The sequence below is a fragment of the Phoca vitulina genome, unplaced genomic scaffold, assembly GCF_004348235.1.
Source record: "Phoca vitulina isolate PV1807 unplaced genomic scaffold, GSC_HSeal_1.0 scaffold5, whole genome shotgun sequence".
NCBI lineage: Eukaryota > Metazoa > Chordata > Mammalia > Carnivora > Phocidae > Phoca > Phoca vitulina.
In genome coordinates this window covers 863,034-887,064 of record NW_022589708.1, presented here as the reverse complement: position 1 = coordinate 887,064, position 24,031 = coordinate 863,034, and the positions used below count along the sequence as shown (strand labels likewise).

The following is a 24,031-nucleotide window of genomic DNA, read 5'->3' as shown; positions in this document are numbered from 1 at the left end:
TGACCCGGAGTGTGGCTGACCCCGGGAGCGTGGCTGACCCCGGGAGCGTGGCTGACCGCAGAGTGTGGCAGACCCCGGGAGCATGGCTGACCCGGGAGTGGCTGACCCCAGGAGCGTGGCTGACCCCGGGAATGTGGCTGACCCGGAGTGTGGCTGACCCCGGGAGCGTGGCTGACCACAGAGTGTGGCAGACCCCGGGAACGTGGCAGACCCCGGGAACGTGGCTGACCCCGGGAATGTGGGTGACCCGGAGTGTGGCTGACCCCGGGAGCGTGGCTGACCCCGGGAATGTGGGTGACCCGGAGTGTGGCTGACCCGGAGTGTGGCTGACCTGGGAGTGTGGCTGACCTGGGAGTGTGGCTGACCCCGGGAACGTGGCTGACCCCGGGAACATTGCTGACCCGGAGCGTGGCTGACCACGGAGTGTGGCCGACACCGGAGCGTGGCTGACCCGAGAGCATGGCTGACCCCAGGAACGTGGCTGACCCCGGGAACATTGCTGACCCAGAGCGTGGCTGACCCGGAGTGTGGCTGACCCCGGAGTGTGGCTGACCCCGAGAGTGTGGCTGACCCCAGAGCGTGGCAGGAGCAGGAGGAGGACTGTGTGCAGTTCCCTTGCAGGAACAGCTGAGCCACCCGGTCTGGGTGGAGGAGCAGAGTAGAGGCCTCGGGGGCTGTTGCCAGGAAGGCAGGGGCTTGTGGGCACTGGAATGTTCTGGATCTTGGTCTGGGTGGTGGTTACAGGGGTGTAGACATTTGAATGATTCATCAAGGTGTATACGTAATATTTTTCTCCTTCACACCAGTTATATGAGTTTTAAGAGGTTGAAAGGGAGAGGATGGAACCCCCCCCAACACAACCCCTAAAAATGGCGCCGTCTGTAGGTGGCTCACGTTTTGCGGTGCTTGTTGTCGGGGGGTCATCTCAGAAACGGTCAGCGAATAAGTAAGGGCGGACTCACTCTCTGAACCCTGAGAGGCGTCCCTACCCGCCGGCAGCCTGCGGAGCCTGTTACAGAACGGCGTGCCCCCCGACCTCTCCCCCCTCCGCAGGGCTATGCTGCTGAGCTGGACAACCCACTCATGGCGCACCTCGTGTCACCGGGCCTCCAACACAAGAAGGACATTCTCTTCGGAAACATGGAAGAGATTTACCACTTTCATAACAGGTCAGGCCCTCCTCTGACCACACCTGTTGGTGGGGCCTGCCTCTGAGACAGCGGCCTGCAGGGAGCCGGACCACATGCGGGCCCTGGGCTGTGGTCTGCGGGCGGAGAGCATCCTTCCTCCTCTCAGGGGACAGGCTCTCAGGGGCTGCTGTGGGGCAGTGGGCTCGGGGGGAGGTGCCAGCCAGGCCATTACAGGTGTGCTGGGAAGTACCTGGGGCTTTGAGGACGCAGGAGCGCCCCCCACGCCTGCCGGGCCGGCAGCGACCAGTCCTGCTCAGTGTGTGTGTTTGGCCCTTTGGGGTGGCACCAAAGCCACACCACTCAGCAAGGCCCGTTTTGTCCCCAAGCTCGTCCTTGCAAAGGAGGCAGCTGCAGACGTCCCTGTCCTGCCTCTTCTCCCCCCGCGAGCGCCGTCTGTGGCCGCCGTGGCTTTGGGGGAAGTACGAACGATGCTCCCGCGGCCGTCCCCCCACCCTTGGCTCCTCGCTGCAGTTTGCGGAGCTCGTGGGCAAGGACATGACGGGGTGGACGCAGGATGCATGGGCGGCAGTCAGACAGACAGCACAGGCCTGTGCGTCCTGAGAAAGCCTCCCCTGGGCTTGTGGGGGCGCTTGGGACTCCTTTCAGCCTCGGTCACCCACTCGCCTACAGAGGAGGCACCAGTGTGCCGCCGGACCCCCCGGACCACTCCCTTCCACGGAGGGGGCACAGGTCAGGTAGCCTGGTCCCTCAGCGTCCTCGGCTTGGGCCAGGCCTCAGTGCTTGTGAACTGACCCCAGGGAGCTCTGCCTCGAGGCAGGATTGACCCCTGCGGAGGTCGATGGGTTTGGGCGGGTCTCTCACAGCGGCACCGGCTTCTGTCTGCCTCCTCGTCCCCGTCCGGCGTGCAGAAAGCAGCAGTCCTAACTTCTGTGTGAACGCCAACACCAGTGACCTGAAGGGACCCACGAAGGGGCCAGGTCTGCTTAAACCCGAGTTTGCTGCAGCTGGGCCCCCAGGAGAGCCCGGCCTGCGCTGCAGGGCCCCGCTCACAGTCTCCTGACTGTCCAGAGTCAGAAATAAACGTGACCTGGGAAATAACATCTGTTCATCTGTGACCGGCGTCTCCTCCGGGTTGCTCTTCACGTGACCTCAGGCGCACTTTCTCTGTCTAGAATATTCCTGAGGGAGCTGGAAGACTACGCAGGCTGCCCAGAGCTGGTTGGAAGGTGTTTCCTGGAACGGGTATGTGTTTTCTCAATGTGCGCCTTGCCATGCCTTCCTTGTTAAAATTACTGCATGAAACAATCATGACTTTAAACCCTATCACAGCCTCCTTCTAGCCCACTGCAATCACGAAGGGCAGGTGTTCCCGGTCTGCCTGAGGTAGGGCTTTATCTAAAGCCCAGTAGCTGGTTCAGAAGCGCCAGACTTAGAAAGCGTGTGTCTCGACAGCACACGGCAGACTTTGTGCAGCTGAACTTAGCTGACCTTCCTCGAGCTGGTGCCTGTGTTTGGTCTTGGCCCGGCCACCAGCCCTCCCGCGCGAGCGGGCCTGGGACGGGTCGCCTTCCTTTTCTCGTCTTTGACCCGGCCGACGTCCAGCTCCTTCCGGGCTGGGAGAAGCGGTGGGAGCAGGACGGGGTGTTCCTCTCAGGCCCGTCCGGATACACTGTGAGCTGGGCGACACGGACAGTGTAGCTGAGCTCAAGTCATTTTCACGATACGATAATGTAGAGGTCGAGACACGTCAGCGTGAACTGGGGTCGAGAGGCAGAAGGAAGGAGGAGGACCTGTATTTCTGCTCCGACTCGGTTTGGTCGCTGGTGACCTCCTCGGCACTGTTTGAGAGTGGACGGGGGGGTCCTGCTGGAGGTCCGTGGTTCTCAAAGTGGGTGCCCTGGCCAGCAGCATCAGCATCCTGGGATTACTGGAAATGCAGGTTCTCAGGTCCCACCCCACACCTGCCGACTCAGAACCACCAGGGGGTTCTGTGTTAATAAACCCCCGGGCAGCTCCGTGCACACGCACGTTTGAGCACCAAGCTCTGCAGGCTCTTTCGTTAGAAGGTCAGCCACTGTTTTTAGTCTGTTGTTCTCACGGCAAAAAGCCCGCTGTGCGGTGCTAGTCTGTGTGAAGGAGGGACTAACGCAGCTCCGAAGCGAACCCTGGTGGGCTTGCGATGCAGCATGGGAGGTGGAGGTGGAGGCGGGGACGGGTGCACCCTGTGACGTGCTCTGTCCCCGGGTCAGATGGAGGAGTTCCAGATCTACGAGAAGTATTGTCAGAACAAGCCGCGTTCCGAGAGCCTGTGGAGACAGTGTTCCGACTGCCCGTTCTTTCAGGTGTGTTTGGGGGAGCCCCCCGTGAGCGCGCGGCCTTCCCCGCTGCCGCCCTCACGCACAGGGACGGAGACGGTCCCAACGGGCGGGCTCTGGGTTTGCAGGAATGTCAGAGGAAGCTGGACCACAAGCTGAGTCTGGACTCCTACCTGCTGAAACCGGTCCAGAGAATCACCAAGTACCAACTGCTGCTCAAGGTGAGCTGCCTGCCCCCCCGCGGCCTCGCAGCCCCCCACCTGCAGCTGCCCCGGCCACCCCGGAGCGCCATGGTCCCAGCCCCTCTGCGAGGGCCCTGGCTCTTCACAGACCTTTGTGGAGCACCTACTGTGCGCCGGCCGTTGTTGGCGGGCCGTGGACACAGAGGCGAACAGTTGGGCAGACCTGCCCCGCGGAGCATGTGCTCCAGGCGTCTCCACGCACACACCCCAGGCCGTGCGCCCACACGCGGTCCTCCCTGCAAGGCCGCCTGTGTCCAGCTTCCTTTTCAGGCCAGAGTGAGCGAGCCAGTGGACCCGCAGATGCCTTTAGCCGTCACGGGTTTGGGGATGTCAGGTTCGAAAGGAAAGAATAACAGGTCTAGGAGTGGGAAGACGTGAGCTGCAGGAGGGGCGCCCGCCCTGGGGAGGCCTGGCCGAGCGTCTGGCTCAGGGGGTGTCCCTGTCTGCAGCATCAGGCAGGACCGTTGGGACAAGCAGGCTGTGGGGGGTGGCATCCTAGACTTCCCTGGCCACGCAGGGAGCCACGCTATGTGTCCTGAGGGTCCACGCAGGTGCCCAGGGCCGGAGCGGGGAGTCCCGTGTCCCACGGATGTGTGAAGGCATCCTCGTCCCCCAGGAGATGCTAAAATACAGCAAGAGCTGCGAGGGGGCCGAGGACCTGCAGGAGGCACTGAGCTCCATCCTGGGCATCCTCAAGGCTGTGAACGACTCCATGCACCTGATCGCCATCACCGGCTACGACGTAAGGGCTTCCCCGTCCCGCCGACGAGCCTGGTGATGGTCCGCCTGCCATCCGTGCAGAGCTGTGCGGGGAGCATCCGTGTGCGTGCGTGTCCCTGCAATCTGGCAGGAACCCAGTTCCGACTGGCGTCTGGGGCAGGCCCAGGGCGAACGGACCCCCAGCTCGGGGCGTGCCCCCGACTGCAGGGAGCCTTCACCCCTCGAGTGGCCTGTCAGTGCAGGAGCCCTGAGGGCGGCGGTGCTCAGAGCCGATCTGTGTTCGCCGCAGCTTGTGGGTTGGGGACAGGGGACAAGCGAGCGTGAAGGTCAGACTCTGCTTTTTCCTCCTGTGCCCGAATTAGGTCAGTTTTGTTGCTTCTCTGTAAGTCAATTTGCGCCCGCCCTGTTCTTCTGAATTTAACAGGCTTTATTTTTAGAGCAGTGTTAGGTTTGCGGAAGGATAAGGGAAGGCACGAGGACCTCCCCCACGCCCCTGCACCCCCATGCACAGCAGCCCCCCCGTTCCCCACACCCAGCAGGTGGGACCTTTGTCACAGGGATGAGCCTCCGCTGGTTCATCATCTCCACCCAGAGTCCAGAATGTGCCTCCCATGGGTTTGGACAGACGTGGAACACCCTGTGTCCACCAGGATGGTGTCAGACAGAGTTTCACTGCTCGAAAGCCCCCGTGCTCCACCCGTTCACCCTCCCCCAGCCCCTGGCCACCCCCGACCCCTCACCTGTCTCCACAGTTCTGCCTTTTCCCAAGTGTTACGGAGCGGGGGTCCTACAGGACGCAGCCCTCCAAGGAGGGCTGCTTTTCCTCGGCAACGTGCATATAAGTCCCCACGTTCATTCTGGGCTTAGGGGAACCTGAGTGACCTGGGGAAGCTGCTGATGCAGGGCTCCTTCAGCGTCTGGACGGACCACAAGAAGGGCCACACCAAGGTGAAGGACCTGGCTAGGTTCAAGCCCATGCAGCGGCACCTCTTCCTGCATGAGAAGGCTGTGCTCTTCTGCAAGAAGAGGGAGGAGAACGGGGAGGGATATGAGAAGGCCCCTTCCTACAGCTACAAGCAGTCCCTGAACGTGAGTGAGGCTTCCTCCCTACAGCCGCTGGCCCTGCGGAGGGGAGGCTTCTTCCCTACAGCCGCTGGCCCTGCGGAGGGGAGAGGGCCAGCGGTCAAGGTCCTAGCAGCCGCGGCCACACCGCCCGGCTTCTGGTGCAGGCCACTCGTGTCATTGGGTGCGGGAGTCCGGGCCCCCTGACGGCCTCAGCCCCCACCCCAAAACCACCTCCAGCATCTGGAGGATGCTCCGACCCCTTTCAAAGACGGGAGGGTGGCGTGCTCTCATGTCACACATAACGAACGTCTGTCTCCCTGCTTTGCGTGTCAGATGGCGGCCGTCGGCATCACGGAGAACGTGAAGGGCGACGTGAGGAAGTTTGAGATCTGGTACAACGCCAGGGAGGAGGTGTACATCATACAGGTGGGCCCCGCGTTCTCCCGGGCCAGGCATCAGGGACTTGGCGGGCCTCTCCGGCGAGGGCAGGCGTCTGGAAGCTTCCGTGGAGCCTTATCTCCCAGAGGCCTTGTAGGGGGGCTGCCCTGAGCGGGACCCAGGAGGAAGTATGGGGAACCCACAGTTAGGGTGCGCAGAGGGCGTGGCCGGGAACACGGGCTCGTGTGTTCCACACGTGACCAGGCTGTCCTGGTCCTCACGCCCCCGCCGCGCTGGTGAGGGCAGGAGGTGGTAGGGCTGCGAGTGCGCCCTGAGCCCACGTGACCCGTCCCTGGGGCCTGTGACCGGGTCGGGACAGGCCTCTTCGGGGTGCCCTCCATGTTCAGACACGGGGGCAGCCCCGGGGGATGCGGTGGCCGCGGCACTCTGCCCCGGCGTGTGCACCAGCACGGCAGGCCCGCAGAGATGGCGCCGGCTCCGGCTCGGGCACCGGCCCCCAGGAGCTGTGGGGACGGCAGCTGGCACTCTGGCCTTCTGCTGGCCCCGCCCCCAGAGCCCAGCTGTCGCTGCCCTCTGGCCGCACGCGCGGTGCCGAGGCAGGACAGCGGTCGCGCCTCTCGTGCCCTGGGAGCTTCTCCCGTCTTCCTCGTCATAAAACGATGCCACGGGCCACTTCCCAGAGAGACATGCTCCCAAAGGTGGTTTGTGCCCCAGGTTTCCACTGAGTCCGACGCCAGCGAGGGTGTGGAGGGGGAGGCCGGGCGGTCAGCGTGCCGCCCGTGTGGCCCACAGGCCCTCCCTCTGTGCCGTGCCCGTGTCCATCGCCTCCTTTCTCCCGGGCGGTGCTCCCATGGTCCGTTCCCAAGGTGGTCCGCAGAAGCTTCAGGAGTAAAAGGAAAAGCAGTGTCTTTGGGGAATGTGCGTTCTCACCTCCTGGCATTCCTTCCCGGCCTCAGGCACCGAGCCCTGAAATCAAAGCTGCGTGGGTGAGTGAGATCCGCAAGGTGCTGACCAGCCAGCTGCAAGCCTGCCGAGGTGAGGGCCGCTGCGGCCGCGAGCTGCTCTTGGCTTTGGCTCCAGGCGCATTTTTGCGCACGTCCAGAGCTCCCCCCAAATCCTGAGCTCTCGGCGGTGCTGCAGGGTGAGGGGTAAAGTCGGTGAGCGGGGCTGTTCCCTCCCTGCAGAAGCCAGCCAGCACAGAGCGCTCGAGCAGTCCCAGAGCCTGCCTCTGCCCGCGCCGCCCAGCACCAGGTGAGCCTCCAGCCGGGGACAGGCGCGGGTCTGCCGTCCACGCGGCTGGTGACCCGCCTCTCCTTACTGGGGTTTGGGTCACCGGGTGTGCCGGCAGGGCCCGGGAGCGCCCCCTGGCGTTGCGTGCGGGGGGTCTGTCCCCGCGGGCCAGCTTCGGGGACGGGGTCTCTGGCCCCACCCCGGGCAGAGGCCGGCTCTTAACCGTCTCTGATTTCCGTCTGTGGGTCATTTCCTGTTAAGTCAGCACAGGGCGTGCGGCTGGCGCGCGTGACAGCCACCATGTTTCCGCGACAGTGGCGCCTCGGACAGGGACAGGGGCCATGGGGGCCAGGTGCAGAGCCCGACACGCCGGCCTCACCCTCCCCTGGCCTCGTCGTGCCTTCTCTGCCCTCAGCTTTCCCCTTACTGTACGCGTTCACGCGGCCTTGTGACTATTTGTCCTGTTTCTGCTGTGAGCCACCTCTGACCCTCGGTGGGACAGGCTATGGTCCAGGGAAATGATCCGCAGAACAACACTTTGAAAAGAGAAAGACCGCCCCCCGAACTCAGAGAAACCCCCACCTCCTACTCGCACCCAGCACGTGGGGTTTGTTCTCGTGCGGTTCTGCCCCCGGGAACCCGGAAGGGCTTGAAGGGCCCGGTGGGGCCCCAGGGACGGCGCAGCCTCGGATCCTCAGGGAGGACTTGAAACACTAACCCGCAACCTTCTACTTCTCCTTCTTTTTCCGGGGTGTGCGATGTCATTAGTCCCTCGAAAGGGAGCACGAGGAACATCAAGAAGTTGGAAGAAAGGAAAACTGACCCCCTGAGCCTGGAAGGATACGTGAGCCCCACGTCATTGCCGAAGCCCCCCGAGAAGGGCAGAGGTGGGTGTCTGCGTCGGGAGCTGCGTCGCGGTGTCTGTGAGCAGGCGTGTCCGGGACGCACGGACTGCTGCCTGCACGGCGCGCCGGGACCTCCCGGAGACGCGCCCTTCCTGGCGGCCGGGGTGCCCGGAGGAGAGCCCGCGTGCCCGGACGTGTGCCCCGAGCGCCCCACACCATCCCTCTCTCTTCCTTTGTAGATGACACGGTCACTAGCTCTACCTCAGAAAGCTCCGCGCTTTCCAGAAAGCGCTTTACTCTGCAGGGCTTTGCTAACCTCAAAGGTCAGAAAGGTAAAAGGCACCCACCTGAAATCCATGCCGTGGATGTGTCCCTCACCGTGGTGGCCTGTCTGTCATCCATTCGTGTGGTGCTCATCCGTGTGGGGGGCCGCCGCGCGCTCCCCACCGAACCGCGTGTCCTCCTGCTGGTGTGTCTACGGCACACGCGGCCGAGTTCCCTCGGCGGGGCCTTTGGTTTGACAAGGTGCAAGCTGGCTTTTCCAGCGAAGGCTCGCTCAGAAACCGGAGTGTCATTTGCTTTTCTTGGTTTTCTCGGTGCAGCGCCCCCCGCGCCCCCCGCCCCTTTCCTGCTCGGTCCTGTTCGGCCCCCGCGGGTGTCCTGCTCCCCACGGCGCACAAGCTGGCGTCGCCTGCCCCTGAGGGGCGGTCATTAGGCACAGGGCGCCTAGAGGGTCCCTCGCACGGAAATCTGCGAGAGCTGGGCCGCCTTTCAGTGCTGCTTGGCGGTGAGCCGTGCGGAGGGGCGCTCACGGAGGTAGCTCAGGGAGCAAGCATTGGACTCCCTGCCTGAAACTAAAAGCCAGTTTTCACTGGTCCAGAAAACTGGAGGGTTTTGGTTTCAATTTGGTTTCAATTTGTAAAGTAGTGTTAAGTTGGCCTCAAACTTCCAAAAAAAAAAGAGGACACGTCCTGGCGCTCTAGAGTTGGCTAATGAGCACGGCAAGTGTGCGTCCCACGTGTCCTTCTGTGCAGAGTTAACGCGCCTCCACGTGGCCCCTAGGACGCGGGCACCGCCTCCCCTCCTGCTCTCCGGGGCGTCTCCTGTCCCCCGCGAGGGACGTCCGCTAGCTTCGTTCTGTTCACAGGCAGCTACTCTGCACAGTGACGATGAGCCCGCTGGGGGTCTGTGTCCCCTCCCAGCGTGAACACTGCTCCTCTCGCCTCCCCCCTGCGCCCTGCACGCAGGTCCTCACGTATTTTTGCCTCTTCCTCCTTCTGCAGCTTCTCCTACCAGCCCTGACAAAAAAGCTAAGCGACACGAAGTAAAGAGCGACCCAACGCCTTTTGGTTTACGAGGTAGAGTGGCTCCACCTTCTGAACGTAGCCGGACCTCCGTTTGCCCGTCCGGTTAGGGACACTGTCTTGCCCTTCGTCGCCACTGAAACACAAAACAAAATAGGTCTCTCCTAGCCAGGGGCAGATTCACTGTTTTCTCCAAAAGCATGATGCTCTGGCGACATACCGTGATGACGGACCCGTCTCAGCGGGACTCGTGCCCGCTCTGCCCAGAACCCGCAGAAGCCCCGGGGCCGCCCGTTAGAGGCTGCTGGTGCCTCGCCAGCACGCGGGCTGGGGTGGGCTGTCACGGCAGCCGTGGCAGGCTGTGGGGCACCCCGTCCTCGGGCCCCTGCAGCACCAGCCTCGCCCCGGTGGCGCCGGTTGTCCCGAAGCTTCTTGTTGGAAGCACAGAAGGTAGCCACCAGTGGGGTCCTGCCGACCCCCCATTTCACGGGAGGATGACGGGCTGTACAGAAGGGGGGCCGAGCTCTGTACTGGACCTCAGGCCTTCTGCCTTCTGCTCCTCGTATCACGGGGGTAAAGCATGTCCCCCCAAAATCCAAAGACCCCCCCCGGCCAAGGCTGAGGGTCTGAAGTTTGCAGGGAGGGATTCACTTTGAATCCTCTTGAATTTTCCAGTAATTGTGAAGGTTCCCAAGGGGTGCAGTTGACCTCACACCCCCCCGCCAGGACCACCCAGAGGTCACCCAGCACACTCAGCCTTGAGCACAGGTCTGTGAGCCCGGGACCCAGACGGCAGCTCTCCGCCTGCCCCCGCGTGACCAGCTCGGACGCCAGGGGCTTCCCACAGCCTTCATGTGGGTGAACAGTGTCCAGGGGCCGCCGCTGAGGTCCCAGGGCCTGGGACAGGGGTCACTTCTCCATTGACAGCCTTGTTTTCTACTTAAGACCCGGAGACGTCTGAGCGTTGCCCTGGCTGACGTCCCTCGTGCAGGAAGCTGGTGAAGGGGCCTGAGCCCCACCTGTGGCCACTTGCCCGCGGTTCCTACCGCCTTTCAGCCAAGTTGTGTGTCCTCGCCTGTGATAGGAAAATGAGGCGGCTTCGCAAGGTCACCATAGACGGGACCTGAGCGTGGCACCTGGGGCCCCACCGCCAATCCCCCTCCCCTCCAACTCCTCTGCTCCCCGTTGCCCGCTCTGTGGCTGACCACATCGAGCCACCAGCCTCCTGGGCCCTCTCACAAACGCTTACACGCTTGCCCCCTGAGAAGCTTCACCTGCCCATCGTTTTACTCAGTGTCAATATCAGGGACGATTTTGCAGAGAATAGAGGGGACCACGTTCACGGTCGTGTTGGCCTCATGTCCTACAAACTCGCCCGCATCTGCGTAGATTGAGGGGTGCCGTCCAGTTCCAAACACGTGTCTCCTCATCCCCCAGTTGGTACCTCACGTGCGTTGGGCCTCAGTACCTTCCTAACGCCCTTGTTTGAACGTGGTTTTAACGGGGGCAGCTGCTTGAGCCTGGTAGAGAGGCTTCCCCCGGGGCCCCGGGGCAGAGAGGGGAGCACCACAGGCCCACGTCTGCCTCTGTGTGGCCGGGAGCCCCGTGTGCAGTGGTGGGCTGCAGCAGGAGACCCTCCAGCCAGGCCGCCTGGCACTGGGGCCCCAAGGCCCCCCCATCTGCCTTTGGCATGCTGTGCACACCCCCAGACGAGCGAGGGCGCTTGGCTGGGTGGTTTGCGGCGGGAAACCCCAGTGCCCCATCCCTGCACAGACACCAGCCCCCCGCCACTCGCCCCGCGGCCCAGCCCTGAGAAGGCCGGGTTCAGGGGCTCTCCGACGCTGGGCCTGCTGGTGTGGAGTGGGGTCCTGGGGCTCCAGAGGCCTCTGTGGCTCTCACACTCTTCCTTCCGGGCTCAGCACTGCTGGCTGATGGGGAGCTCTAGGCCCCAGCTCCCTTCCTATGAAGACGAGACTCCTAGTGTCCCTTTAGCACAAGCGTTTCATGGCCAACGTGAAACACCACAGGCCTTGGGGACGGGCCTGTCCGGCAGCTTGCCTCACAGAGGGGAGCGAGCCCTTCGTCCTCGGGGACAGCACACTTGCCCCAGGCCACATGGGATCTGGAACTGGCATGCCAAGCCCACAGCCAGCGCGCAGTCTTCCCACCGACCCCAGGCTGTGCCCATGGTCCTCATGCCACAGGAGTGGGCTCCCGCCTCTCACGTTACTGTTGGCATTTATGGTGTTCAGAATCGGGAATCCGTCGCCCCCCATCTTCCCTCACTTGCGTTCTTCCCAAAATTTCCTGCAAATGGGAAATACGGGTGTTATTCTTTGGGGCTGCAGGGCAGGGGAAACACTGATGAGGGGACATGAGCACATTTCATAAAGTCCCCACAAGTTCTCTCCCCACACGTGCTGGCCCAGCCGCACTCTGTGGCCCCGGAAGTGAGGAGGCGTGGCTCGGGTGTGCATGCGGCGTGTGCTGGCCTGTGCCGTGAGGGTCACAGTGCCCCGACCTCGTGGGCCAGGACGGTGCCGGCACGGGGCACGCGCCGCTCGCCTCAGCTGCTGCCGTGAGGAGTGCTCCTCCAGGCGGCGTGATGCGTGTGCGTGCTCCAGGCGCTAATTGCAAACCCCTTCCCTCTGGTGGTGTTTGCTCCAACACGGATGGGTAGTGGCGTCTCCGACTGGTGATATTCAGGGCTCTGCGCTCCCCGGGTCCGCAGGATCACCTCCCTGAGGGCTGGCCTCGCTGCCTCCCCTGGGCTGGGCTGGCGACGCTCGCCGGTGCTCGGGGCCTCCCCGGACGGTGCACAGTGGGGACACGCGTGTCAGCAGGCGTTCTGGAAGTCCGCCGTGTGTCCCGCTCCGGGGGGGCAGGCCCCTCCGGGTGCACGTCGCAGGGTGGCGGGAATTGTGCGGGCCACCTTCAGACAGGCTTGCGGTTGAGGGTGGTCCTCACTGGAGTCTGTTCTCTCTCAGGCTGGAGCAAAACGTCTCAGCCCTTGGAGGCCCCTGAGGACAACGACGGCTGGTCCAGTGCCGAAGAGCTGATTAATTCCTCAGACGCGGAGGAGGAAGGCAGAGTGGGCCCCAGGAAGCTGGTAACCTTGGGTCCCCCGGGGCGGTCAGCCCGGCACCACGGGCTCCTGGGTGGGAGAGCTCCAGAGTGCGACCGTGGTGATGCGTGGCTGTCGTGGCCACTGCATGGGGGAGGGCCTCTCGGGCGCCAGGGCTCGCCGTGGCTGTGTGCCCACCCTCCTCCACCGTCAGGCTCCCAGCAGACAGGCTCTCTCGCACACACCCGATCTGCCCTCCAGACAAGGAGGATGCCCTTAGGACCATCCGCAAAGCTGTGCGTACGGCTCTCCCTCACTTTTTGGAGAACTCAACCGTTCGAATGCAGATTTGGGGCCTAATCAGGCCCTTTCTTTAACACAAGCTGCAAGGAGAAGCCATTTACGCATGAACCATCAGAGTGGGGTTACGCTGACAGATACTTAGTGCACACTTGGTGCTGTCCTGGTCCAAGCTCCAGGGCTCCACACGGCAGCGCTTCGTCCGCGTGAACGTGCTGAGCAGACACTGGGTGCCAGGCAGTCTAGACACCAAACAGAGCAGAGGACAAAAGACACAAGTCTCCACTCCCACAGGGAAGCAAAGTAAAAGGTGGTCAAATACAGGTGGGCGTGTGAGGTGAGGATGGGAGCCAAGGAAGGGGAGGTCGTGCCAGGAGGAGGGAACGGCAGGTGCCGAGGTCCTGGGGCGGAGGACTGTGTTTGAGGCCGGACCACCAGCCGTGAGCCAGGGGCACTGTACCGGTTGGTTGGGTTTTTAACACGGTGGCAGTGAGAGACTTGGCATCTTCTTACGACCAGGAGCTTCTCCCATTTAAGGCGACAGTCCCATCAAAAGCCCCACAAAGAGCAGGGCCCTGACAAAATGCTCGTTGTCTTTCTCCTGTTGCTGGACGCCCCCCTGGGACCTTGGCTGCGGCGGACAGCCGCTGCGGCCTCGCTCGGTGTGGGGGCCGCGGACTGTGCCCTTTGATGCGCTGCGTCCTCCGCCACCAGGTCCCAGGAAAGTACACGGTCGTGACGGGTGACGAGAAGGAAAGCCCCGACGCGCTTGCCGTGAGAAGTGGGGACGTGGTGGAGGTGGTCCACGAGGGCGACGAGGGCCTTTGGTAAGATGCCGGCAGTGGGCTCAGGCCCAGGACGCCCGGGGGGGGCGGGGGGCACACGGCTGGAGCCCTGACGGCCACGCCCCCTTCAGGTATGTCAGGAACCTGACCTCCAGCAAGGAGAGCTGGGTGCCGGCCAGCAGTCTGTCCACGCTCCTCGGCACGTCCGGCTCGGCTCAGTGCCTGAGCAGCTCAGGTAAGACCCCCGGCCCGCGCGGGCCGCGCCCCGAGCCCGCGGGCTTCCACAGCCGTGAGCTTGAGCGTGCAGACACACAGCCGCAGCCGTTCTTGCCTGGTTTTCCCGCAGAGTCCAGTGCGGGGTCCGCCCTGCTGAGCACCTCCTCCAGCTGCAGCGAGAGCTGTGGGGCCCCCCTCTCAGACCTCCAGGGGTAGCGCCGGGCCCCGCAGGAGGCCGTGCGGCCTGCGAGCCTCTAAGTTTTCCTTTGCTTGGGCTTGCTTAGTTTGGTGAGGGGACGGTGCTCTAAGAGCCTGGGGAAGGAGGACCTGGACAAGACCCCAACGAGGAGCCGCCTGCCACCCACGGAACCTCAAGGTGCAGACGCAGGGGCCCGCAGAGGGAAGGTTCTGGAAGATTCTGCCCTGCGGCCTCCACGCCAGGACCACGCCCGATGAGGGTGCAGAAGCCAGTTGCACGGGAAGACCGAGGTACACTGAGCTTTCCGGGAAAACCAGGACGGACTGAGGGCACCAGGCCGCCGCGAGGAGCCCGTGCCAGCCGCTCTGCGTGGTTCCGGGCATTTCTGGTCTGGTGCTTCCTGCAGGAAGAGGCATGTCGTGGGAGTGACGAGCCACTGACCCAGCAGCTTGGTGGGGGGACTGTTTTGTCTTTTACAAGTTTTTTTTAAAGCAGGGATTAATTCCATGGCCATTTTTTGTGGTACTCTGGCCGCTAATCTTTACCAAGAATCACTGTGTTTACATGAAATGACAATTTGCTACTGTATTTGATACAAAACTATTTTCTGTTACCGGGGTTTACACGACAGCACGTTGTTTATACTGCTGGGAGATTTGGGGGCTCTCATGGGGACGGAAGCCCTCGCCAAGGCCCGCCTGGCCACAGGCGGGTGAACACACGTCCCCCGATAAAATCCAGCAGCGTTTCTACAAACAGAGGCAGTGGAAACCGAGGAGAGTCCCTTATCTGTGTAGGTTAATTTTCAAAAGAAAATTTAAACTATAATTTAAAATATTTAGCTTCTTTTCTACAAAAAAAAATGGAACTTGATTTTTTTACCTAGCTTCACTGAATTAGGATTTTTTATTGTTTTTAAAGAATAAGTAAAGATGCGGTTTTTGTAGGGTATCCTCTGAGCGAGCGCTACCCACGCGGGCTGGGTGAAAGCGCCAGCCTCCGGCGGCCCCCACCGCCGCCTCCCGCACTCGGTAAACCCCCCGAGCTCAGAAACACAAGGAGTTCATTGCTGAAACCGAGGCAGAACCAGAAAGAAAACTCTTGTGTTTTACCTTTTTGTGTTTGGGAAACAAATTCTGTTCTTTGGAAACACCGTCTGTATCTGGTGGGGCAGATATTTTTATTCGTGTGCATATGTGGGTGTGTGTACGTAGGTGTCCCGTGTCAGGGACGCACCACGGCCCCCGCGATGCTGGAAACTGTCACTTCACAGCCCTCCCTGTGCCCCGCGCCCGCCGCGCCCGCCGCCCATGAGGCCCCCCCCGGCCCACCTCTGCAGTGTGTCCCAGCAGCTTTCCTCGGTGTCTGGTCGTGAGACCGTGACGCGTCTGACAGTTTACTCCGCACGCTGCTCGTCCAGAGTCCACCCCTGCCGCCTCGGCCACGTCACCACCGCTGCGGGCCCATCTTCGTTAAGGCACTTTAAAACCTCCTGTCCCGTCACTGCTTCTTGTTTCGTTTCAGGTCTTTTTTTTTTTTTTTCTGCTGATGTAAATGAAATTTAAAAATCAGAGTTCTTTATTGTATGGATGGAGTTTGAATAAATATCAGCTCCTCTCGCTGTCTGCACAGAATTCCTCACGCGCCGTGCGTTTATCGTGCTCACGTACGTCCACCCAGCACCTCGAGCTCCCATGAGAAATGAGGCAGGCACTGAGCTTGACCCAGACGACGTCCCATACGCTTCATTTTGTCAGAAAATGATGGAAATAGAATAACACGCGTATTGTGTCCACAGTGTAAAGATAACAAAAGAAACGGTGAAATCGCCATGTTGGAACAAGAGTCCAAGAGATGGCTTCTGAGCCAGGAGGGTCCGGGGGCAGAAGGGACAGTGGTGGGGAGGGAGGCATGACCCACGGAAGCAAGGAGTCACGGAGGCCGGTCGGAGCTGCGCTCACCCACACCCCAGAATCTTGCTAAGCCGACCGGTCGGGAGGGGATCAAACCAGATGCAACAGATAATTGCTGAAAGACACCGCACAACCAAATCGCACAAGGGCTGGAAGTAAAGACCGGAACAGAGATGTAGCAAACGCTGACCTCCCAGGAGCCCTCTGCGGACCCGCGGTCTGGGCCCCAGGCTCAGACCCAACCCTGCGCTGTTGTTGGGGCCTGCCTCGCTCAGTAGACCGTGTGGCCGTGGTGTAGGGTCCGGGTGGGGGGCTCCTGCTCCCTGAGCCCAGCCCTCTGACGCCAGCGAGCCCTGGGGCTGCCCCACTCCGCCTCCGCTCACTGACTGGGGCCCGGGGTAGGACTGCTCCCTGCCTGCGCTTGGCTGTCCTTCATGGACAGAATGCCACATCCCCCACTGGCCTGTGCTGTCCCCCACCTCCCCGGAGGACCCACGCCACCCCTGGACTCAAGGGCTCAGTCCAGCACATGTCCCAAACCCACACGGACCTCTGCTGCCCGGCAGGTGCTGCCCACGAAATCCTGTTCCCCGCAGCTTTGGGTGGTCAGAGAAGGAACGTCCCTTTCCTGCACCTCCCGGCCTGTCGCCCCGAGTCTGCAACCAGACGCCACTGCTCTGAGAACAGCCTCAGCCCCAGTCCGCTCAAGAGGAGCATGGACACGGGCTGAGAGCCTTCCCTATGTTTGCATCGCCCAGAAGCCCGGAACGCAGCCTCGCTCGGCCGCAGAACCCTTGCCGCTGTAGCTGGTTAGATGAGTGAGCCTGAGTAGGAGCCCCGACCCAAGGACGGACGGTGTCTCTGTAAGGAGACGGGCACGGACACCCAGCGGCGAGGGTGTGCCAGCCGAGGCCGGGATGGGAGTGCGGTGTCTGCAGGTGCCCCCGGACGAGGAGCTGCCTGCCGCCCACGGAACTTCAAGGTGCAGACGCAGGGGCCAGCTGGAAGGGGCAGGCAGGTCCCCTCCTCGAGCCTCCGGAGAGAGCAAGGCCCTGCCACAGACACTTGGCTCCAGGACCTGTGGCCTTCAGAACTGGCAGAGGACAGATTCCTGGTGCTGTAGTCACAGTGGCCCCAGTGGAGGGGCCCCCCCCGGGGGCTTCAGGGTTCCCATGTCAGTCTGGTTGGGGTAACCGACAGTGCCGGGGGCTCAGGACGGTCCTGGTCGGGACAGGAAGCCTGGCATCCTGAGAAAGCCCTCCATGCCCGCCAACCCTGGACGGAGAGTCACCCCAGCTGGCGGCCTGGGCCCGGGATGGCAGGTGCCCCTCCTCCTGGTCATCCCCACGAGGCTCTCTGGCCACCCAGGAAGCCAGGCCCCCGGGCTAGGTGTCCGCGGCAGCCCTCTTGAGAGTACTCACGTCCATACCCCAGATCCTCTCTCTCCGGGCGCGGCTTTCCACCCACGTCCATTCTGAGTCCAGCTGCCGCGCTAAGTCCCGGGGGCCTCAGGGTTCCCAACGGCACTTGAGGTGCACGTGGCCGATGCAGATCCCAACAGCGCCATCTCCTCGCAGGAGCCCCCGCTCCGCAGACACAGCTGTCCTGGGGGGACCGGGGGCTTCCCGGCAGGGACCTCGCGCCGCCCCGCCCCCTGGGTTTGGGAGGCGAGTCCTCCCTCCCCCACCTCTCTACGCTGCGTGGAGGCCAGGACTTTGCCCGCCACCCCCCCGCCGGAATGTCAACAGACCGTGTGGCACCAAGGGTCTCACCATGGTTTCCCGGGCGGGTGAGCTGGCCCTCCTCTGCCTTCTCCTGGGCCTGCAGGGGTCTCCGGCCGCAGGTATGTCAGGGTGGAGGGTCCTGTAAACCCGTGTGAGCGGCCACTAACATCCACAGCTCCCACGGCCCACCTCGTGGTGGACACTGCCGCGGCCGGCGGCTCCCATGTGGTCTGCACCCAGGATCCCGGCTCAGGGGTGCGGGGTGGGATGCCCCCCTCCCGCTCTGCTCTCCTGGTTCTCGGTCGGCCAGTGCCAGGGACAGGGGGGGGACACGGCTGTGACCGCAGACACCTCCCCGCCACCACGGCGCTGAGGGGCCGAAATACGGAGATAGAGGGACGTGCTTTATAAGCGGTCCCTTGGAGACTTGCGGGTCCAGCGGGGCGGCCGTGGTCGCGACATAGACACTGTCCCACACTGGCAGCTAGCCTGGGACGGGACGGGGCGCCGGCCCGATTCCTGCAGGTGCCCAAAGGACAGCACCTCCACTCTGGCGAGGGCAGGGCTGCTTTATCCTTCCTCGGGGCAGGAAGACAGTGCTGGCCAGGGTCGTCCCCCGCCCCGCCCGGCTCTCACTGATTCCCCACAATGATCAGACTTGCCTCTGGTTCCCGAGGGCTGTCGGGTGCACATTTGCTGTCCTCCGAGGGTAGAGAGGGTAGACGTCCCCACTCTGGGCGCCTCCGGTGGGTGTAAGCACCCCCCCACCCTTGAGTTCTTGGGTTTCCCTCAACCTCTCCTTCCAGACCAGGCGGGCTCCCCAGGAATACACACACGCAAAACGCCGTCATGGTAAAGCCGAGAGGTGGTCCCCTCGGCCTCACAGCCTGGGAGCTGCCCCTCCCCCTTGCCCCGCCCCCTCCTGCGAAGCCTCCCCACCGGACACAGCCCTTCCTTCCCGGAAGCCGAGTCCGCGGGTCCCCAGGCTGCACTCACCTCTCCTCTGGGACTCAGTTTCCCCCTTGCTCCTGCCCCTCAGTCCTGGCTTTGCTCCCACCCTGCCCATCCCCTCTTGCAGCCCAGCTGCTCTCACACAGCCCACCCCCAATGGTGCAGTCTGCCCCGGGGGCCCCGGGGGGCTTTCCCAGCCTCAGCCTCGGTCTCCATACGGTTGTCACCGACCTCAGTGTCCTCGTCTCCGTCACCCTGCCCTCTCTTAGGATGACGTAGTCTGCATGTCTGCCTGGGTGTCCTAAAGAAACCTCAAATCCAAGGTGTTCAAACTGGTCCCATTCCCCACCTGAGTGGCCTTGGGTGAGCTCTAAACCCCACCCACCCTGTTCCTCATAAGCAAAATGGGGGACAGCTACCTGCAAGAAGCTACCGGGGTCACTATGAGAAGCTGGAAGGAGGCAGCAGGCCAGGGCCTGGAGAGGGGCCCGAAGGACGCACAAGCCCCTGAGCTGGGGCCGTGGGGGCAGGTGCACAGAGCTCAGGGCAGAGCTAGCTGCGAGAGCTCAGATACTCTTGGGAGGGAGCAGAGCCGTTCACCAAGGAGGGACGAGGACGGGAAAAGCAGGCCCGGTGGGGCGGAGGTGGGGAGGCCAGGCCCACGGGGTGGCTGTGCATGCGGGTCCCTCAGTTTGCAGGGAGGTGGCCTCTAGAGACCTGGGGCTCGGGGACATATGCAGCTTCTGGTGGTTTGAGGGAGGGCTGAAGTGCAAGTGGGGTGGCTGGCTTGGAGCATCTTTAGAACAGAAAACCCAACCCTGAAGGATATCAAAAGTCAAGGGCTGGCAGCAAAGAGCGGAGAGGAGGACCCGGGGAGGAGGACCCAGGAAGGCCCCCGGCGGCCAGACAGGGAGTGTCAGGGGGTCAGCGTCAGCAGGTCTCCTGCCACCAAGAAAGGCCCCCGAGGAGCCTGCACTGCTCTGAAGCAGGGGTCCTGGGTGGCTTTGCTTACAGTGGGCACGGAAGTCAGTGTAAGCATCTCCATGGAAGGCCAGGAACATGCCTTCCAAGAGGGAGAGGCTGGGGCGCCTGGGTGGCTCAGCTGGTTGAGCGACTGCCTTCGGCTCAGGTCACGATCCTGGAGTCCCTGGATCGAGTCCCGCATCGGGCTCCCTGCTCGGCAGGGAGTCTGCTTCTCCCTCTGACCCTGCCCCCTCTCATGCTCTCTCTCATTCTCTCTCTCAAATAAATAAATAAAATCTTAAAAAAAAAAAAAGAGGGAGAGGCTGTGGTAAAGCAGAGCGAGCGTCCGGGTTGGCGGGGCGGGGGGACAGCGAGCCCCAGGGACGGGCTGGAGCTCGGGGAGAGCTGGGGAGGTTGGCCCGGGTGCGAGAGACCCCTCTCCCCGCCACCGCGCCCGGCAGGCCTCTCCTGGCTCCTCCCGCGGGGCCGCAGCAGCCTCGCCTCCGCCGGAGCCGCCCCCCAGTCCCGGGTAGGACCCCCGCGCAGTCATCCCACCACTTGCCACACAACGTCCCAGCTGCTAGGACGCAGCGGACGCATATTTTCATTATAGAAGTTGATTGTACACGTTTTGAAACAGAATAAATTGTAATCCCCAAAGTTAATTTTTTTATGTACATTCTTTCACTAAGTTACATCTGCATATATATGTGCATTTTTACATTTTATTAACAGTATGTGTGATTTTATTATCTTATTTCATTTAATCTTACGTCTTCTGAAACGTGGCGTTTCATGGCGCGGGGGACGCGGTCACGGACTGGCTCAGATCGTGTGGCCAGGCTCCCCTTCCGGCGAGGTCTGCGTGCCCGCCTCGGAGTCCTTCCTTGGCGTGAGCTGCTAGAAGGTGCTAGAAGCTGCTAGAAGGGGCGCCCGGGCCGGAAGGATGAGTGTGTGGCGTTAGAACATGGTGAAGGAGTCCGCCCGCTCGCACACAGAGTGGCCGCCAGGAAGCCCTGACGCCCGGGGCTCGGCGGGACACGCGCCGGGCGGCGTCGGGCTCACGGCCCCGTGTCTCAGTGTTCCTCAGCCAGGAGGAGGCCCACGGCGTGTTGCGCAGGCAGAGGCGCGCCAACCTGTTCCTGGAGGAGCTGAGGCCCGGCTCCCTGGAGAGAGAGTGCGGGGAGGAGCGCTGCTCCTTCGAGGAGGCCAGGGAGATCTTCCGGGACGCCGACAGGACGGTGAGTCGCGCTGCGGGGCTGCGCGCCCAGGCTCCCCGCGGGGTGCGACCGGGGCTCCCGCAGGCACAGGCTCGGCGTCCGGGTCCCCGGGCCGGAAGGACGGCTCCCCTCTGGTCGGTCGGCCCCCACCCGCTCCCGGGGGCGCCCCCTGGGCCGCAGAAAATACAGTGTGAACAGCGCGCTCGATGCGTCCCGAGCCTCCCAGGGGAGGTCCCCGAGCCCCAAACCGCCCGTGCTCTGGGGACGCGCCGCTGACACAGCCGACCTCGGAGACCCGGGCCGGGCGAGCCTCTCCCAGCAGCGCCCGCCTGCGGACGCCTCCTCAGGAAAACTCGTGTGAGGGGACAGGGAGCCGGCACGGCCTCCACACGCGCGACGCCCGGCGCCGACAGAGGGCTCGCTGCTCTTCTCGCTTCTGAAAGAGGGATATTCACGTGCACCGCACCCCTTCCAGCCCCTTCGGCCGGGCGCCCCTCAGGTTGTGAGGAGGCGAAACCACACTGCCCCTCACGGGACGTCTCACGCTCACAAGACACTCACCTCACAGGGGACGTACACCTCACCCACGGGACACACACCTCACACTCACGGGACAGCTCACACCCACAGGACACCTCACACTCACAGGACAGCTCACACCCACAGGACACACACCACACACTCACGGGACACCTCACACTCAGGGGACAGCTCACACCCACAGGACACCTCACACTCACGGGACACACCTCACACTCACGGGACAGCTCACACCCACAGGACACCTCACACAGGATACCTCACACTCACAGGACAGCTCACACCCACGGGACAGCTCACACTCACAGGACAGCTCACACCCACAGGACACACACCACACACTCACGGGACACCTCACACCCACAGGACACCTCACACCCACAGGATACCTCACACCCACGGGACACCTCACACCCACAGGACACCACCTCACACCCACAGGACACCTCACACTCATGGGACACCTCACACCCACAGGACAGCTCACACCCACGGGACAGCTCACACCCACAGGACACCTCACACTCATGGGACACCTCACACCCACAGGACACCTCACACTCACAGGATACCTCACACTCACAGGACAGCTCACACCCACAGGACACACACCACACACTCACAGGACACCTCACACAGGACACCTCACACCCACAGGACACCTCACACCCACAGGACACCTCACACTCACGGGACAGCTCACACCCACAGGACACACACCTCACACTCACGGGACAGCTCACACCCACAGGACACACACCACACACCCACGGGACACCTCACACCCACAGGACACACAACTCACACCCACAGGACACCTCACACCCACAGGACACCTCACACTCACAGGACAGCTCACACCCACAGGACACACACCACACACTCACGGGACACCTCACACCCACAGGACCCCACCTCACACCCACAGGACACCTCACACTCACAGGACACCTCACACTCATGGGACACACTTCACACCCAACAGGAAGCGAGGCTACTTGAGACAGAGGCTAACATGACCCTTTTCAGGTACACTGAGGATGGTCACTCCTTGCATTTGTGCACCACTTGGCTTTTCAACGCATGTCCCACAGTTCTCATCTTATTTTATTCTTACGGTAATCCTGGGTTTCAGTTTGCTTGGCCAGAAGATTCCTCAGGAATAAATTTGTTGGAGCCCTTTGCATCCATTGCCGCCTTCTCCCGTCACACGTGTATGGATTTCCTCCTCATCACCAGACGAGGAAATGGAGGCTCAGAGAGCACATATGTCCTGTCCCAAGTTCACATCTTGGAGGTGGCAGAGTTGGGGCAGAAACTCAGGAATTCTGAATTCGGAGAGGGAAAGTTGTGACCTCTGGTGGTCTTAGCGATCTGGGGTGGAGGGGATAAGATTAGGAAAAAACTTCCTCCCCCTGGAAAAACTCACTTCATCCCCAAAGGAAAAGTCTGGCTTCCAGAGCCCACCTCAAAGGGCCCCAGGCCAGAAGCCCCCAGCCCACCACAGTTCACCCCAGCTCCCAAGTCCAGTCTGTGGACACCATACGCATTTGCTCCTGGTGAACGTGTCTCACACTGCTTCTCTTGTTCCCTCAGAAGCGGTTCTGGATCTCTTACACTGGTGAGTTGGTAAATGGCCCATTTTCATCCCACCCACCAGCTCCTCTCCTCAGCATGCTAACACTGACGCACTCCACAGATGGGGACCAATGCGCCTCGAACCCGTGCCGGAATGGAGGCACCTGTGAGGACCAGCTCCAGTCCTACATCTGCTTCTGCCTCGACGGTTTCCAGGGCCGGAACTGTGAGACAAGTGAGGAACCCCACAGTTTGCAGACAGACCCCCAACAGCTGATGGGCATGGCCTGCTCCCCCGCCAACACGAGAGTCTTGGTTCTAAGGTGCTCGTTCTCAAACTTGGTCGCCCCTTATCCACTTCTGGGAATCCTAAAACCCTTGGGTTCCCAGAGCTGGGAGACTCAGATACACCTGGATAGAGCCCAGTGAGGGCTCCGCATGGCCGCCCAGCTTCCAGTCGAGACAGCTAGGAAAACTGTGTCTTCCCTTCCTGCTTTACAAAAGTGTGAGGTATTTTTTCACCTTTCAAATATTGAAGTATTGCAAAGTTCAGGGGTTCCTCAGACCATCAGATATACTCAAAATTACAGCTTATTACAGTGGAAGGATACAGAATAAAGTCAGCAGAGGGACAGGTATGAGCTTCCCATTGTCCTCTCCCAGTGAAGGACCGTGGACAGCCTTCCGTTCTCCAAGAACAATGTGTGACGAGACTTAGGGAGTGTCACCACCACCCCAGGAAGCACACTGAGCCTCCTTATCCAGAGACTGTACCGGGCTCAGTCATATAGACATGGCTGACCTTAGTCTCCAGCCCCTCCAGAGGTGGGGGTGACACCGTGTGGCCCAAGACCCCACAATGAATCACATTGTTAGACCATCCAGTATGGGCCAAAGCCCCCAGGGAAACAACATTCTTATCAGGCAGATTAAATTAAAAGTGTCCAGCTTCACCAGCCAGGGTGTGGAGGTCACCGCCTAGGAGCTCTTTGGGTGAGTTCAATCCTTTACCATACAAATGTACATTCTTATACCCAAAGTGCTTTTCTGGGCCACAACCACCTTCTGCTCTAAGCAAACCAGAGGCCAGGGAGAGGAAAGGCAAAACTAAGGGATGAGGCTTCTGTCAGTTATCTGGGGTTGGAAAGCCTCAGTGTCTTTGCCTGGACTTTTATGCTCAGGATCCCTGGTGTGAGTCCTCTAGGACCATCATGCTCAGCAGTCCTGGTGTGAGTCCCCCAGGACTGTGATGCTCAGGATCCCTGGTGTGAGTCCCCCAGGACCGTGATGCTCAGGAGCCCTGGTGT

The 24,031-nt window shown here is 61.9% G+C and overlaps 2 protein-coding genes across 12 annotated transcripts in view; both read left to right on the top strand.

Moving 5' to 3' along the window:
* Window positions 1-15,433, top strand: part of MCF2L (MCF.2 cell line derived transforming sequence like) — a 144,139-nt gene extending 128,706 nt beyond the window's left edge. For 6 of the 10 annotated variants that reach the window (XM_032402578.1, XM_032402582.1, XM_032402587.1 and 3 more), the window contains 16 exons: window positions 1,054-1,169; window positions 2,324-2,393; window positions 3,401-3,493; window positions 3,595-3,687; window positions 4,325-4,450; window positions 5,296-5,517; window positions 5,827-5,919; window positions 6,849-6,927; window positions 7,077-7,143; window positions 7,891-8,009; window positions 8,207-8,299; window positions 9,251-9,325; window positions 12,259-12,380; window positions 13,350-13,462; window positions 13,552-13,655; window positions 13,767-15,433. In XM_032402578.1, the coding sequence (XP_032258469.1) occupies window positions 1,054-1,169; window positions 2,324-2,393; window positions 3,401-3,493; window positions 3,595-3,687; window positions 4,325-4,450; window positions 5,296-5,517; window positions 5,827-5,919; window positions 6,849-6,927; window positions 7,077-7,143; window positions 7,891-8,009; window positions 8,207-8,299; window positions 9,251-9,325; window positions 12,259-12,380; window positions 13,350-13,462; window positions 13,552-13,655; window positions 13,767-13,852 (1,671 nt within the window). In that variant the 3' untranslated portion in view covers window positions 13,853-15,433. The remainder of the gene's footprint in view (window positions 1-1,053; window positions 1,170-2,323; window positions 2,394-3,400; window positions 3,494-3,594; window positions 3,688-4,324; window positions 4,451-5,295; window positions 5,518-5,826; window positions 5,920-6,848; window positions 6,928-7,076; window positions 7,144-7,890; window positions 8,010-8,206; window positions 8,300-9,250; window positions 9,326-12,258; window positions 12,381-13,349; window positions 13,463-13,551; window positions 13,656-13,766) is intronic. The other 4 variants (XM_032402581.1, XM_032402583.1, XM_032402586.1 and 1 more) reach the window with 4 other exon arrangements.
* A 2,028-nt stretch (window positions 15,434-17,461) lies between these two features.
* F7 (coagulation factor VII) overlaps window positions 17,462-24,031 on the top strand; it is an 11,321-nt gene continuing 4,751 nt past the window's right edge. Inside the window, exons 1-4 of one of the 2 annotated variants that reach the window (XM_032402455.1) lie at window positions 17,462-17,591; window positions 20,467-20,627; window positions 22,743-22,767; window positions 22,846-22,959. In XM_032402455.1, the coding sequence (XP_032258346.1) occupies window positions 17,522-17,591; window positions 20,467-20,627; window positions 22,743-22,767; window positions 22,846-22,959 (370 nt within the window). In that variant the 5' untranslated portion in view covers window positions 17,462-17,521. The remainder of the gene's footprint in view (window positions 17,592-20,466; window positions 20,628-22,742; window positions 22,768-22,845; window positions 22,960-24,031) is intronic. The other variant, XM_032402456.1, reaches the window with a different exon arrangement.